Source organism: Trichomycterus rosablanca, chromosome 5 (assembly GCF_030014385.1).
Source record: "Trichomycterus rosablanca isolate fTriRos1 chromosome 5, fTriRos1.hap1, whole genome shotgun sequence".
Taxonomy (NCBI): domain Eukaryota; kingdom Metazoa; phylum Chordata; class Actinopteri; order Siluriformes; family Trichomycteridae; genus Trichomycterus; species Trichomycterus rosablanca.
Genome location: NC_085992.1, coordinates 25,241,284 through 25,259,314, shown reverse-complemented (window position 1 = coordinate 25,259,314; position 18,031 = coordinate 25,241,284). Strand labels below are relative to the sequence as shown.

Below are 18,031 nucleotides of genomic sequence, written 5' to 3'. Positions count from 1 at the left end.
TAAAACATTTCTGTGGGAAAAAGTTGAAAATAGACTTTTCCAGATGCAGCACAGCCTTTAATAATACTAGAGGGTCTAGCTGGAAGTGCAATGTAGTGCTGAGTGGCTTGCAATTTATATGCTGTTAGGGGGAAAAAGTTTGTACAAGTGTTGTGGCAGCATTGCAAGAATATCACTTCAAAACGACTTTGCTGAATCATAAAATATACGAATACCTTTATTGTCATTGTACAAGCACAACGAGATTCAGTGTGCTCAGTATACATTCAGTATGTACACCAACCAGGCATAACATTGTAACCACTGACAGGTGAAGTGAATAACACTGATTATCTCTTCATCACAGCACCTGTTAGTGGGTGGGATATACACCAATCAGCCATAACATTAAAACCACCTCCTTGTTTCTACACTCGCTGTCCATTTTATCAGTTCCACTTACCATAAAGAAGCACTTTGTAGTTCTACAATCACTGACTGTAGTCCATCTGTTTCTCTGCATGCTTTTTAACCTGCTTTCACCCTGTTCTTCAATGGTCACAAAGCAGGTATTATTTAGGTTCATTCTCAGTGACACTGACAGGTGGTGGTGTGTTAGTGTGTGTTGTGCTGGTATTAGTGGATAAGACACAGCAATGCTGATGGAGTTTTTAAACACCTCACTGTCACTGCTGGACTGAGAATAGTCCACCAACTGAAAATATATCCAACCAACAGCGCCCGTAGGCAGTGTCCTGTGACCACTGATGAAGGTCTAGAAGATGACCAACTCAAACAGCAGCAATAGATGAGCGATCGTCTCTGACTTTACATCTACAAGGTGGATCAACTAGGTAGGAGTGTCGAATAGAGTGGACAGTGAGTGGACAGTATTTAACTCCAGCTGCGCTGCTGTGCTGAGAATGATCCACCACCTAAATAATACCTGCTCTATGGTGGTCCTGACCATTGAAGAACAGGGTGAAAGCAGGTTAAAAAGGTATGTAGAGAAATAGATGGACTACAGTCAGTAATTGTAGAACTAAAGTGCTCCTATATGGTAAGATGATAAAATGGACAGTGAGTGTAAAAACAAGGAGGTGGTCAAAATTTTATGGCTGATTGGTGTATATATAGTAGGTATACTGTATATACAAAGTGGAGAATGTTTGCAAGTGCAGTGCTTCATTTGTACATAAAGGCAGGCATGAAATATGTGTGCATGTACAATATGAGGTAGTAGTAAAAGGTTGGTGTTAGAAGTCTCTTGGTTTCCATATAGGGGGTCACATGCATTAGTAGCAAGGCAATATAACAATGGCAGTAGCAAAGCCATCGACCGTGTAGCAGCTCGGAATACTGTTAAAGTGAGCGATGTTCAATAATGATTGATATATAACATACAAGGGTTCTTAAAAAGTTTTTAGCACTTTTTAAACTCTATTTATAAAGAATTCCTTTGCGATGCATTTTTCCCAGCGTCGTACCATTTTAATGCCATCAGTAAGAAATGTTTTTGGTTGAGCGTGTAGCCACTGATGCACCGCTGCTTTCACATCATCATCAGATGAAAATCTTCTACCCCTTAAAGCTTCCTTGAGCGTTCAAAAAGGTTGAAATCAGATGGCACTAAAACCAGATTATAAGCTCTCTCTCAGTCAATTACTACTCCTCCCGCCATCACTGTTTGCATTTACAACAAAAATATAAAAGTGGGGAAACTTTTTGAAGATCACTAGTATATTATAGTATTATGCTGTAATAATTAGGGGTGCCGGAGTCTAAAACTCTCTGTAAAACTGATATTTTCTTAATTCACATTTTAAACTACATTTTCTGTTGTTTTACTCCGAGGTGGTTCTGAGGGAAACCTGTTTACCCACCCGAGGTTAAGGAATGAAGTCGAGACTGTCGTGCCAACAATGCTGCTTCTGCCAGATGTGATGGAAACCTGCCGTGTTTACACCAAGAATGTCAAGAACTCACTACAGCCTTTATTACAGACTGGACTGAATAAGAACTCCAATTATTTAGCTAGTTATAACTATGTGTATGATTTGTGTAAATCCTATTTATTCAAATTATCCTCCAGGCCACCCAAGAAGGATGGGCCCTGCTGAGTCTGGTTCCTCTCAAGGTTTCTTCCTGTAATTTTAAGGGAGTTTTTCCTTGCCTCTGTCGCCCTCGGCTTTCTGAACAGCGGTTTTTGTATCTGTTGGTCCTGGATGCTGTAAAGTTGCTTTGAGACAATGTCTATTGTAAAAAGCACTATATAAATAAAGTTGACTTATCTAGACACATGGCTTTAAGTTTATTTTTGATATACAAGACTATTTAGTCAACCAGTATATTATTATATATTTTAGTATCCGTATCATAAAAAATGACCAAGCTAAATTCTGGTAATCAAGGCATTGCTTTTTTTGTTTCCCACTCGGTGTGTTCCTGTCATAACTGGTCATAAAACGTCTTTGAAAAAACAAAATAACCGCAAACATTTGCACAAAAAAACATTACATCAAGGTTATATCTGTACGATGGCTCCAGGAACTGAAAAAAGACAGAAGGCAAAATTGAGGAATTGAAAGAAGAGCTTCAGAGAATGTGGACACAGTATTAATGGTAGTTTAAAGTACTGGTAAAGCCCCAATCTAGCTTAGATTTTTAATAACCTCAGTTCATGCTTCAAAGGCTTCTCTGTAGCAATGTAAGAATGAGTCACAGAAAGTATGTTTTGGTTTCTAGCTCTCCTTAACTTCCCTGCAGCCAACGTCCATGGTCAACAGTCCATCACTTATACCCCTTTTCCACCGACGCGGCACGGAGCCCGTTCCGGTTCCCGAACTTGATTTTGAACCGGTTCCGCGTGTTTCCACCGGGAAAAAAAGGTTCCAGACGGTGAACTAGTGAGCCAATCTGGAACCACAGAATACTTGGTTTTTCAGCCCGAACTGTGACGTCACCTGTGGGTGTGTCATGTTGTACAGCATAGCGCGTTAGCAACAATGTCGTCAGATGGTGTCTCATATGGAGCCTAATGCTGCATTTTTATCTTTTAAACTTCACCTGATTACATTTTGAGCCAGTTGGCCGCTTATATTTTCAAAGCGCCTGTAAAAAGGTGAATTGTGTGATATTACGAGATAAAAGTGACCCGGACAGAAGGGAAAACGCTTAACGTGAAAAATAAAGCGCGAAGCTTTTTCAACTCCCCGAGCTGCATAAACACACATGAAGTGAATCCAGTTAAACACAGATACATGTGGTATTTTAGAGTGGGTTTGATGTTTATTTCACACAGATGGATGTTCGTGTTGCCGAGAGTCACGGTGAAACCGAAGCGCAAAACTCCTCTCACGTCAATAAACTAAAGAAAACAACAACTGAGACAAACACGTCACGTCTTCTTATCACAGGTAGTTAGATCGATGCTTTTGACATAAAAACAAACATCTGTAACAGCAGCACAAATGCTTGCACATAATCCACACACTCCGTCATGTTATTATTACTTCTCCTTAACTCTTAGTAAGTAACGGCCACCGATGATGACGCTGCTTGGTTCTCAAAAACTGGTGGAAACGCGCGTCGGTTCTCTACAGAACACCAAGGTTCAGAGAAACCCAAACAGAACCGGTTCAAGAACCACAGTTTTTTTGGTGGAAAAGGGGTATTAGAGGGATCACTCAGTGAAAAACAAGCCTAGCTGAAGAAGGGCATAACGACACCTTAAAGCCTGTGATGCCCTCCCCCACAAGTGTGCTGGGAAATGTGTAACTACTAGACAGCGTGTGTGTATCGCCTTTCCCTGCAGAATTTGAGCTGAGGGGACGTGGAGGGAATGCCAAAAAACTTTTGATTGCACACTGCTTGTGCCAGTATAAAGAACTGAGCGAGACTGACACGGGCTTTTCTCTCTGTAATGTGATGGGACAGCCCATCTCCTGACCGCCTGCTCTCTGATGTTATTCAACTCTGGGAGAGAAGGGTGGCGGGAAGTGTGGGTTTGTATGCTTGGAAAAATGCCAGACTTGAACACACCAGCACCTAGACATTAAAAAGCATAATAGGAAACTCAAGCTGCTTTCTATTCTGGCCCTTTACTGTGGTTTCACACTTCAGTAACATGATTTCCCAACATCTACTCGACTTACGCAACGCCCCTGCTTTTGTGGTTCTATCTGTGTGTGTGTGTGATGTTGGCCTGTTCTTAGAGAAATTGTTTACCTGGAAGCCACTGTATAAGTGTAAAGTGCATAAGAAGCTTCTGCTATTTCTAAACAAGATGACAAGACTTGACCATAAGCTTAAGCTACATGGGGCAAAGAGAAAAATGAGGGACTAGGATTGGGCAAAAATACCCATGGCTTAATAGTCAATACACAAAATACATTACATTTTTAATGCCACAATATACCCCAGTGTTGCAGCCAGTATACATTAGATAGCCAAAGTTATGCGAACACCTGGCCTAACAGCCTCTGGGAGGACTTTCCACAAGAATCTAGAAAATTTAGGAATCTAGGAAATTTATGCTTATTTACTCAAAAGAGCATTTGTAGAGTCAGATATTTATGTTGGATAGGAGCAGACAAAGAGTGTCCTACCTTTTTCAAAGGGCTGGTATAGCAGCAGTTTACCATACCAACACACGTGATCAGGTGATCAGTACTGACCAATCAGGTGTGCTTGTGATCTGTTGGATTGAAACCCTGCAGCCATGTTAGCTCTTTGTGGATAAGATTGGACACTCCTTCAACATACAATTCAAGTTGTATAACTCTGAACCAATCCAATAAAATCCTGTCTTAAATTGTCTTTGTTTATGGAGGGTTGTGTCGGCAGCTCAAAAGCATCCCTTTCCAAACCAGAAGTGTCTAAAATCTTCTGCAGTGATTGGTTAGCAAAGCTGTCTGAATGGCTGTGAGTGAAGATTAAACTCTGTTGCTCACCTGACAAGAGTAGTCTGTTTGAGTGTATTGAAAGCACATATGTAGTGTGCCTGTTAGACGTAAGAAATACTACACCTAATACCATAAGTATATGGACATAGGTATAACTTACATCTAACAGTTCCCTTTTGCAGGCCAGAAAAAAATTATTATGGAATCTGGGGATGAGATTAATTACAGAATTCTGTAGAACACACAAGACAACAAGCAAAAAGGGAATAATGGATAAGAAAATCCATGGTCCCCCAACCTCCAGGCAGATCTACAAACCATCGGTACCATGAGTCATCAGCAGGAGTTGGCACAGAAATAGAGTCCCTAATTTGTTGGATTATGTCAGAAATTTGAGGATGGTAATCAGGGACCAGAAAGCAACAGGAGGAATTAAGGATCTTACATACACTGATCAGCCAAAACATTAAAACCACCTCCTTGTTTCTACTCTCACTGTCCATTTCATCAGCTCGACTTACCATATAGAAGCACTTTGTAGTTCTACAATTACTGACTGTTGCCCATCTGTTTGTCTACATATCTCTTTTAAACCTGATTTCATCCTGTTCTTCAATGATCACAGGACCCCCACAAGACCACTACAGAGCAGGTATTATTTAGGTGGTGGATGATTCTCAGCACTGCAGTGACAATGACATGGTGGTGGTGTGTTAGTGTGTGTTGTGCTGGTATGAGTGGATCAGACACAGCAGCGCTGCTGGAGTTTTTAAATACCATGTCCACTCACTGTCCACTCTATTAGAAACTCCTACCTAGTTGGTCCACCTTGTAGATGTAAAGTCAGAGACGATTGTTCATCTATTGCTGCTGTTTGAGTTGGTCATCTTCTAGACCTTCATCAGTGAACACAGGACGCTGATGGCTGGATATATTTTTGGTTAATGGACTATGCTTAGTCTAGCAGTGACAGTGAGGTGTTTAAAAATTCCAGCAGCACTGCTGTGTCTGATCCACTCATACCAGCACAACACACACTAACACACCACCAACATGTCAGTGTCACTGCAGTGCTGAGAATGATCCACCACCTTTTGTTGTTCTCTTGCATTGTCCATTGCACCAATAGGTGATTCCCTAAACGACCTGGCCTTCCTCAAGTCACAGATAATTCCAGTCTGTTAAGTTCAACCAGGCTGGTGTCACCTCTGAGACGTCAAGGTGCTTTTTGACTGCCAAAAGTGGTAATGGCATTAAGGTGTGAAAATTAAAAAGCAATGTGTGCTAAAATATGCTGACATATCAGATACATCAAGTGCATCATTTCAGTGAGGTGCTCAAAGCCTGATTAAAAAACGTATATGTTTACCTCTATAGGACAGTGGTTGCCTAGTGGGTAGAGCTGTGAGTTACCAGCTACAAAGTGGTGGGTTTGAATCCAAGCTGTGCAACGCAGCCACTGTTAAGCCCTTGAGCAAGTCCCTGAACACTCACGGCTCTAGGGGTGCCATACAATGGCTGACCCTGCGCTCTGACCCCAGCTTCTAAAGAAGATTCTAAAGAAGCTGGGATATGTGGGAAAAGAATTTAATTGTACTGTACACGTGTATAAGTATATAATAATAAAGACATTCCATTTGTCCTATATTATACTTCTTGTTTGAGAGTGACTTGAAGGCCATGGATTTAAAAGTATTGTTTACTGGTTTTAAGAACTGTTAACTCCAGCTATAAACATTAAACTTCTTAAAAAATCACTGGTGTTCTCTTTAAAAGAATACGTAATATTAACCAATAAGTCATGGTATTAAAATAAACGATGTGATCATCTGATTAGGTCATGCTTATTTTGTTGTTTAAGTAGGGTGGAAATGGGTTTAAACTCATACACTATACACACAGGCCTTAGTGTAAAAAAAAAACTGGATGCACTGTAAAAAGCTTCAGCAGTTCTTGAGAAATTGTTTAGGGTGAGCGTCGGCTGGCTGCTTAAACACACAGGCAGGCTGAGATTCCGCCAGAAAGCTTAATTCCCGTTATCGCGGGGAGTTGGAGTATTGAAACTAATTAAAAACATCTTTTTTAGTAACAAGAGAAGGTGAGTGAAGGGCTTTGTTAAGCAGTGAATTTAGGATGTGAAATGCTGCAGCTGGCTGAGTGTCGGGTGTCTGTAGGTGGAAAGAAGGGTTAAGAAAAAAAAGCGAGTGTTGGTCTGTTGAGGCACTGAAATCAGAGACACTTATGGCCAAGAGCGTGTCAGTATGTCCTGTACTGGGCGTTTGTGAGCTCATATACACCAAACACACATGTCCACACACACACCACTGCTCAATTATCACAGAAAAGAGGTACTCCCTCTCTTTCCATCTCAACTTCCATTAAAAAATACCTATTCATTTCAGTCATGACTGGACACGGGTAGAGAGATTATGAATCAACATCAAGCAACAAGAAAAATCACTTAGTTATTATTGTTACAAACTGCAGAGAGCAAAAATAATGGCATTTAAAAAAAAAAAAATGTCTATTACTAGTATATGACTTCAAAATGCCCAAAAAGAAAGCTGTTGGAACATCTATAGTTCAAGACAAAAGTTCATATACACTCAGAAGAGCCATATACGTTATATCACCAAAACAATATGAACACCCCTTCTAATTATAGAATAGAACGCCTTTATTTGTCATTTACACTGATCAGCCATAACATTAAAACCACCTCCTTGTTTCTACACACAATGTCCATTTTATCAGCTCCACTTACCATATAGAAGCACGTAGTTCTACAATTACTGACTGTTGTCCATCTGTTTCTCTGCATACTTTGTTAGCCCCCTTTCATGCTGTTCTTCAATGGTCAGGACTCTCCTAGGACCACTACAGAGCAGGTATTATTTGGGTGGTGGATCATTCTCAGCACTGCAGTGACAATGACATGTTGGTTGTGCTGGTATGAGTGGATCAGACACAGCAATGCCAATTGAGTTTTTAAACACCTCACTGTCACTGCTGGACTGAAAATAGTCCACCAACCAAAAATATCCAGCTAACAATCCCTGTGGGCAGCGTCCTGTGACCACTGATGAAGGTCTAGAAGATGACCAACTCAAACAGCAGCAATAGATGAGCGATCGTCTCTGACTTTACATCTACAAGGTGGACCAACTAGGTAAAAGTGTCTAATAGAGTGGACAGTGAGTGGACACGGTATTTAAAAACTCCAGCAGAACTGCTGTGTCTGATCCACTCATACCAGCACAACACACACTAACACACCACCACCATGTAAGTGTCACTGCAGTGCTAAGAATGATCCCCAACCTAAATAATACCTGCTCTGTGGTGGTCGTGTGGGGGTCCTGACCATTGAAGAACAGGGTGAAAGCAGGCTAAAAAGATATGTAGAGAAATAGATGAACTACAGTCAGTAATTGTAGAACTACAAAGTGCTTCTATATGGTAAGTGAAGCTGATAACATGGACAATGTGTGTAGAAACAAGGAGGTAGTTTTAATGTTATGGCTGATCACTGTATACAGGTGTACAGTACAAATAAATTCTTTCTTTGCATATCCCAGCTTGTCTGGAAGCTGGGGTCGGCTATTGTACTGCGCCCCTGGAGCCAAGAGGGTTGCTCAAGGGCCCAACAGTGGCTGCATGGCAGAGCTGAGATTTGAACTCTCAACCTTTCAAATGATAGCCCAAAGCTCTACCCACTAGGCTACCACTGGTTTAGTCATTCCATTCACACGCATTGTTAGGTGTAAAAATCAAACATATAAAATATTTTACTCTTATAAGTGTGTGGCAACAGTTTGCATTAGGTCCTTTTCTGTTGCAGATATGAGGACTGCTTTGATGACTCCAAAACCATGAAGAAAGCATTTCTAGATGAGTGAAGGCTCCTATAGCCACAAAGTATGGGGGAGGGGGTCAACCCCATATTAATAGCCATTGTTCTTGAATAGGATGCCTAACAACTTCATGGTCAGATGTCCTTATACATTTAACCATATAAGGCATATAAACTGTGTAACCTCTACAGTCAGTCACATTTTAACATACGCTTGGATTTTAATGATCTTTGCAACTGTTTAGTTTTTATGATTAAATAATTGATACAAGTACTTTTCCCAACAAAAATGAATAAGTTTTGTTATAAATTTATCAATCATATTTTCTGAGAGGGGAAGAAAGGAAGAAAACCCAAACTGGTAATTTTTAAAATTAAATAAATAAAACAAATCCCACAAGTCACTTAAACTTCAACAGCATTAAAAATGGGAAAACCCTTTAATATTACAATAAATACTACAAAACTACAACATGTTTGACTGAGTGCAATTGTAGATGTTTTGTTTTCTTTCTTGTCAGATTTTAACGACAGACATGCATCTCACCCACTTTCTAAAAGCAGAGGTGCAAGGAGTGCAGACTTTGGGAAGGAAGTGTTGGTGTGAAAGAGAGCGGTATCAAGGTGAGAAAAACACCACATTACAGTTAAATAGCTTTGACTTCCTTTAGAGACCTACGGGAACAGAAATCAAGTGCAGCATGCAAACACGAACATACCTGTTACTAAACAGAACTGAAAACAAGAAATGTGTTAGAGATATCTACAGTTTCAATCAGACATCTGATTAGAAAAAACTATCCCCAATGTAAAGCATGGAGGTTGGTCTGTAATGATATGGGGATGATTTTCTGTTCCAGGAGCTGGCAATCTGGACTTTCTGACAAGAGAGTGATCCCAAGTGCAGTCTCAACCCTCTCTCAGTCTCCAGATTAAAATTCCATGAAAAATCTTTAGTGGGTTTAACACAAAAGCTATCAGACCTCAATGAGCTGGAAGCTTTGGCATGAGGACAATGGGTGAAGATTTAACAAGAGACGTGTCAGAGGCTTGTTAGCACTTTTTGAAATCGCTTATTACATTTACATTTTTTGGCATTTAGCAGATGCTTTTATCCAAAGCAACTTACAGTACTGTGACAGTACATATTGTCAAAGCAATTGAGGGGCTTGCTCAAGGGCCCAACAGTGGCAACCTGGCAGTGGTGGAGTCTGAACCACTGACCTTTCGATTACTAGTCCAGTACCTTATCCACTAGGCTACAACTGCCCTTACTAGAGGTTATCAAGGCAAAATGATGTCCAATACTGAGTCTGGGGGTTGAATAATAGTTCACACAAACTTTTGTCAAAAGAACTAGATGTTTTTCATTTCAACTTAAAATTGTCACCTATGTTATCAATATTGCTCGTTTGTATCAGTTTTTTTTTCTATGTTTACGGAGACTTGCTGTATATGTTCATTAAATGTTATACATACAGTATAACCATAATACCTCTCAAGTTGAGGTGGCTGAATATTTCTGATTGCCTCTATTTCATGGTAGTATTGTAATTTAAATGATTGCAGGAATTGTTCTTTTTCGTGTTCTCAGTAATTGGAAGAGACGTATTAGTCACATTAGCTTGAAGCTTATGATTTTAAAGCAGGGTCTACTTTCTCAAAGTGGATCCCAGTGTAAAACATGATTGTGGACAGTTCTACCTGTGTTTGTTTGGTCAGCTTTACATTTATGGCAGATCTGTTTTTTTGATAAATCTTGACCATCCAGACAAAATTACTGATTAACATAATGTACTGGTCCAGCAACAATGACTGATACTTTGTACTTTGTCCTTCATAACAACTGATAGTTTATATGATTATGGGACTTGGCTTGAATGACTTGTATAAATCTTTAACTATTACTTCTGATTGGAATGCTTTAAGCTAAGCCGTATGAATCAGAATCTTTATTTTCGCCAAGTACCAGGTGTACAATGAATTTCTTTTGGTGCTGGTGTCAACAAATGAACATCTACTTAAATAATAGAAAGTGCATTTAAACTAGCCCTATTTATGTAGGCAAGTAAGTCACCAGCTTTATCAATCATTACTAATGGAGAATTAGGAGGCCATGCCACAAAGTTAAATAGCATTACTGCATTATCAAAAAGCTGGTTTGTCCCCTATCAAGCCATAGCACATATTTACTGGCTGGCTATACCACACATTTACCTGTCTAGGAAAAGTATCACCCAAGTGTCAAGTTATAAGCATTTGCTAGCAGTCACACTGTTGCAGGATCCTATTTGGAGGGAAACTAGTATTACAGTGACAAAAGGGAAATGATCAAAAGATCAAAAGGAAAAGGGCAACTCTATGTGCAAAGTTCATTTAGCCAGTCCCTGAACAACAGATGAGAGTAATAAATTCAATAAAGACCCAACATCACATTAAAGGACATATGCTTGGCGAATACCCTATTCTAATAATGTTTAAAACTAACAAAGCTGGCGTCAGTGGCTATAGGCATGATGAGGCATTTCCATTTACCCTTTAAACCTACTCAACATTTAGACAGGTAAACAGAAAAACAACATAGATTGGGGTATTTGGGCAAATTACCCCAAAATACAGTTTTAAAATGTTACACTTGGACATATCTTAATGGGTAAATTGCTTTTTCATCACCTGTTACGGATGTATAGCTTTAATATTTAGATAGTGGCTCTGTAATAAGACCAGAGGTTCCTTAAGTTTAAAGTAACAACCTGTTTATCTTTGAAGTGGCCACTGATGCATGCTGTACCCACAACAGACATAATTTATCATTATTATCATGGGGCAGTTGCAATCAAAATTATTTAACCCCTTTGCAAATTAGGTTTACTAGCAAAATGTACAAACTTTTAATTGTATGCAATAAACCAGCAACCGCATTTTTTCATTGAATTTTCCATACTGTCCCAACTTTTTCTGATTTGGGGTTATAAATATCATTCTACATTATCCTTACTATAGCAAGACTTAACATATTTAAAATAATCTTACAACCATATACCTACTCACTACAACACATTTATATGCACACCCACTTTTGGACTGCCTGAGTTATTAATTTGTTGCAATAAATTATATAAGCTGATTGTTGTTAAATGTGGTGCAGCAAGTTATTATGCAAATTTGAACAAAAGTAATAAAGGTGCTTGATAACCATGTCCCTAACATAAATAAAACTGATAAACATTACTGCACTATTGAACTGAACAACAGCTTGAGCTTTTTTGATAGCTGTGACAGTGTTTACAGATGCGGCTTACTGTATCTAAGGCCACTTCAAGGCTCCCTTTGGCCCCATCTTGGCCTAGATAACGCCTCCTCGGCTGTGTGTGAAGTTGCTTATCAGGCCTTGGAAAGACGTGCCGGCAGAGACGTAGTTTTTTTATCTGACTGATCTATGAGGCTGAGTCATTCCAGCTCTCTGCACTGCCAAATCTGACACCTTTATTTCAAAGGCCTGGTCCTAGTGATCCTCCTCTAGTCTACACCTCTGTTCTTTTGCTCTGTCAAGTGAGGCTGTAAAGAGAAACTCACACCTCCCCACCCCCTAAAAAAATTAACCCCCACCTGAGTTCTTTGGGTCTTTATCACTGTAAATACTGTATTTGTTGAAGCAGGAGTCACTACTGTATAATACACATATTTTGTTCTATTTTAACTGCACAGACTATCTTATGATACAGGAAAATATATGGATTGAATTACTAAGTTCATTGCAACCATGGGTGTTGTGTTATTGGAATTATTGTAGATACTGACATCTTTTCATAAACATTCATTAACATTTTTAGAATCTATGGATATTTACATGTAAAATAAAACCAGAAAATATGATTTGGGCAATAATCCACTTACAGTGTAAATGCAATTCAGCAATCTAATGATCAGTTCTCTGAGTCTCTGTGAGTAAAACAATCAATCAACTGTGTTTGTTCAGTAATTTATTTCACGTATAGTGAAAGTAGTAAGGAAACACATGCCTCCTGGTTTATGAAGATACTAGCACCCTTGCTTATTAAAAGATTCGGACAGTTTTCTACTGGGCACAAAAAGCACAATCATTTGAATATTGGTAAACATTTAAATATAGATCATTGAAATGTGATCACACCCTGGCTGACTACCAGATGCCCTGTTAACCATGTCCAACTATCTAACAAGCATTTAAAAAGGCTTAAGTCTTTAGTCCCATTGTCTCAAAAGCCACAGCATACATATAAATACACAGGCAGGGGTAGCTCAGTGGTTAGAGTACTAGACTAGTAATCAGAATCACAGCTTCAAGCCTCATCACTGCATTAATTGTATATGCAAATATAAGTGAATGAATAAACATGGTTCTATTTGACCAAGGGTCAGACACTGACATTAACACAGCATATGGGTTTACAGTGAACTGAAATACACGTACACATGTAATCATATGTTCACGATACACTATATGGACAGAAGTAATGGGACACCCCTTCTAATTATTGAATTCATGTGTTTCAGGCACAACAATTGCTAACAGGTGTAATAAATAAATTATATAAAGGAAATTATGTGCTTACAATTATGCAGCAAGTTTAGGGAAGGTCCTTTTTACACTACCCCTGTGCACAAAGCAAGCTCTATAAGGACATGAAGAAAAGCTTGGTTTTAAAAAACTTCAGTGTCTTGACTCATCAACATCTTGAGTCTTGATCAACATCGCTGCTCAGCCATGCAAATGCTCTTTTGACTAAAGTATGCCTGTGGGAATTCTGTCCATTCAAAATCTTGTGAGAAGCCTTAGACTCAGAATAGTGTCTGCTGTTAAAGCTGAAAAGATCACAGAGGTTACTCTATTTTACGTTTTTTGAAATGGGATGTCTAACAAGGTCATGCTCAAGTGTCCAAATACTTTTGGCCATATAGTGTATGTAGGGCTGTGGTAGCTCAGAGGATAAGATACTGGACTAGTAAACAGAAGGTTGTTGGTTTAATTCCACCCCCACCACCGAGATGTACCTAAAGTACCTAAATCCTCATATGCTCGCACCATAATTATCCACAACTGTAAGTCGCTTTGGATTAAAATATCTGCTAACTGCCATAAAAGGAATCGATTCCCTTTAAGTTGGTGCACACAACAAAAGTAGTAATTCATGTTCTAATCTTTCTTACAAAAGCACCACATTTCGAACATCTTTACAGACCTTACATTGTACACTGAATTACATTTCCATATGCACCCGCAGGCCCTGTTGTTGTAGTGTGTTGTTGTTCTTATTATTATGCAGGTACTTGTTAGTATACTGTGAATCTGTAGTGTGTACTATTACTTTTAATCTATGTAATGAGCTACTGAGGCTTCTGGGATTGATAAAGTATCTATCTATCAGTCTACCTATCTTTATGTATGGGTTGCCACACTGAAGGGTATGAATACTTTAGTGCAGCAGTCCCCAACCTTTTTGCACCACGGATCGTTTTTATATAAGATATAATTTCACGGACCGGCAGGGGGATTTAAAATAGAATAAGTGTACTACTTTCAAATAAATACCTTTTTTCGCTGCAACAAGACGCTGCTCCCACCTGATTGGGTGATTGGAGACAATAAAACCAGTTTAAAAAAGTAGCGTTTTCATTGCTGATGTAGCAATCTCTAATTATTTATTCTTTCTAATTATTTATTCCCCCCCCCCATTATGGGTGATTACATGTAGAAAATAGCAATTAAATGGATTCAAAGGTAAAAACACAAAGTGCTCGAAAGACAGGTGCCCAAGTGCCAGAGCAGGATATTCCACTAGCACAGCAGTGCTGAGATTATGGGCGCCCCCTAATAGCCAGTGCCTGCAGCAGACAAAATTGGCCACTAAGTCTGCTGTGTGGGAAAAGACCGGACTAAAAAAAGAGGGTGGGGTGGACCACTACAGAGTAGGTATTATTTAGGTGGTGGATCATTCTCAGCACTGCAGTGACACTGACATGGTGGTGGTGTGTTAGTGTGCGTTGTGCTGGTATGAGTGGATCAGACACAGCAGCGCTGCTGGAGTTTTAAAATACTGTGTCCACTCTATTAGACACTCCTACCTAGTTGGTCCACCTTGTAGGTGTAAACTCATCTCAGAGATGCTGCTGTTTGAGTTGGTCATCTTCTAGACCTTTATCAGTGGTCACAGGATGCTGCCCACGGGGCGCTGTTGGCTGGATATTTTTAGTCGGTGGACTATTCTCAGTCCAGCAGGGACAGTGAGGTGTTTTAAAACACCAACAGCGCTGCTGTGTCTTATGCACTCATACCAGCACAAAACACACAAACACACCACCACCACGTCAGTCAATGCAGTGTTGAGAATGATCCACCACCTAAATAATACCTGCTCTGTAGTGGTCCTGACCATTGAAGAACAGCATGAAAGGGGGCTGACAAAGCATGCAGAGAAACAGATGGTCTACAGTCAGTAATTGTAGAACTACAAAGTGCTTCTATATGGTAAGTGGAGCTGATAAAATGAACAGTGAGTGTAGAAACAAGGAGGTGGTTTTAATTGTATGGCTGATCGGTGTACAATGAAGCATGAAACCATGGATTTTTTTTGAAAGACCGGACCAGAGGGTGTCCTGAGATTAAATTAAAACCAGAAAATCACACTACCTGTCATGCCACCCTGACAGTTTTAAAAACTGGTCCAATGAGCTGTCCAAATGTGGTACTATACAGTAAGTAAGGCCCTACCTAATTTACGGCCACTATGAAGCGGTCCAATAATCGTACGGCAATTCAGTTAGCAATCAGTTAGTTAAAATGTCCAAGATGTCAAAGTGTAAAGCAGCTAAAACACTACTCGGGTAACTGAGTTTGGAAAACTCCCAACCAATTCTGTGGACGCAGAGGTTGCTGGATGATGTTCTAAGTTTATATTCAACCGTTAAGGTAGGTTGTGCTGTGTACTGTAGCTTCCATTTATTCTATCGTTTAATTTATACGTATATTTAATGACTGCATGCAACTAATTGATGTTATTATAAAAGTTGGCTAGTGTGTGTCTGTGAGTTTCGTCTCTATGCGTACCTGTGCTGACGACATGTGTCGGCACATGACAGGTGAAGTCAGCAGCTTTCTCTCTCACATCCTGGTCTTCATCCTGCAGCAAGTTGAAGAGACTCTGCCACAGCGCCAGGGTGTGAGTGATACCTGCCACACACACACACACCCACGACTTTTCATTTCCATTCTTGATTACACACACATCTAAGATTGGAAAGACACTTACCCAAGGGCAGGCTGGTAGAGGTGAGGAAGGTTGGTGTGACCTTCACAAGCATCTCTGCGGCTGTCTGTTTGACCTCACCTGGCTGTTCCTCACTACAGCATTGAGTCACTAGCGCCACCCAGCGGTTAACATGAGAAACTACAGCCCCACCCAGATCCTCCTACACACAAATAAACAGGCCTTAATAATATAACATGCCAAATGAAATTAGCCATCTATAGTCCCAAAAGCACTACTTTATATTTCATCATCTTATATTTGTCTATTTGGTTAGAAGGACTTACAGGTAAAAATAATGAATTATTTGCATTTAGAACAGCTTGTATTGAGCATTGCAGAAGCAAACCAGCAATGTTTACCAAGAGCCACACTCCTCACCTCACACCTAGCAGCTAATCACAGCCTAATGACCTCTCACAAACATCTCAGCAACTAACAAACATGGAAAACAGCTGTTCCCAATCTCATCATGGCTCAAAAACATGCTATTTTTGGCCAAAGCGAGTTATTAAAATGCATGAATGTTTTATATTCTTCCACTTATACAATCCTGTTGACTGAAGGTTATAATTTTCTTTACTTTTATTAGGATTTTAACGTCATGTTTTACACACTTTACTTACAATCATGACATGACAGGTAATTACCGGTTACACAAGATTTATCAGTTCAAGTTTCACGTCAAACAGAGCCATGGACAATTTCGTATCTCCAATTTATGTATTTATTCGGATGTTAATGTCTCGTTTTACACACTTGGTTACATTCATGACAGGACAGGTAGTTACTGGTTACACAAGATTCATCAGTTCAAGTATTTAATGTCAAACACAGTCATGGACAATTTTGTATCTCCAATTCACCTCACTTGCATGTCTTTGGAATGTGGGAGAAAACAGGAACATCCAAACTCCACAAAGAAAGGACCCAGACCGCTCCATCTGGAAATCGAACCCAGGACCTTCTAGCTGTGAGGCAACAATGTTACCCACCGAGCCACCGTGTCCTCCCCTCGAGGTAATTAGGTCTTAAATCTCATCTCCATTTTGCTTCTCCTGGTGAGGGGAGCAGTGATCTGTGTCTTTTAAAGTATTTACACTGATCAGCCATAACATTAAAACCACCTCCTTGTTTCTACACTCATTGTCATCTGTTTTATTTAACCTGCTTTCACCCTGTTCTTCAATGGTCAGGACCCCCACAGAGCAGGTATTATTTGGGTGGTGGTGCTGTGGTATACCATCAAAGTTTTGCACAGTGTACAAACCACATTTTTGTTATAAGTATTCCCAAACTTTTGATGATTTGAGTCTTGGAAAACTTTTAGCTTTTCTTTGAAAGCTCTCTACAATCGGCCTCTGACTGCTGCAGACGGCATTCTTTAAGACTGCCGCCAACCAGTGACTGGACCAAATACGTAGGTCATGCACGCAGCAAGTAGTGCTGAGAAAATCATATAAATAGTTATATGAATGTAAACATTGTAGAAATTAAAAAGGATCACTTATCAATATAGTTTTAACGATGCATCGACTTAAAATATTGACGCTGGCACATTTTTAGCGTCGCCGTCATCGACTAGGTCGACTAATCGTGGCAGCCTTACTCCCAGAACCAACTGATGTTGAGTTTTAAGGTACCACTGTAAATGTATCTGTGCTTTATATATTAAAGTTAATGACAAAATAATATTTTGGCCTTCTTATTTTTATATTCAATTCAATTAATAGGCACTAAGTGTAGCTTCTATTGTGTGGTCTGTCTGTAATAGTCTATGATTTTAGGATAATTGATTAATTATTATGTAATTAATATGTAGTTAACTAATTATGTAAATGATTTACATACTGAAAAACCACAGGTGATTACAACCCAAAAGCTAAATTATAATTTCACGCTAAATTATGACAAATTGCAAATATTTTAATCTGGCTGTTGAGGCTGAGCTAAATTCCTGAATAAATTCAGAGATTTTTGCTGTTGACAATCACGAAGACAAATGTTGG

General features: G+C 39.5%; 1 protein-coding gene across 1 annotated transcript in view; it reads right to left on the bottom strand.

Annotated features, from left to right (window-relative positions):
• Positions 1-18,031, bottom strand: part of thada (THADA armadillo repeat containing) — a 220,069-nt gene that overhangs the window by 5,720 nt on the left and 196,318 nt on the right. The window contains exons 35-36 of the mRNA XM_062995897.1: positions 16,026-16,185; positions 15,824-15,946 (exon numbers count right to left, since the gene is read on the bottom strand). Of these exons, the coding sequence (XP_062851967.1) occupies positions 15,824-15,946; positions 16,026-16,185 (283 nt within the window). The remainder of the gene's footprint in view (positions 1-15,823; positions 15,947-16,025; positions 16,186-18,031) is intronic.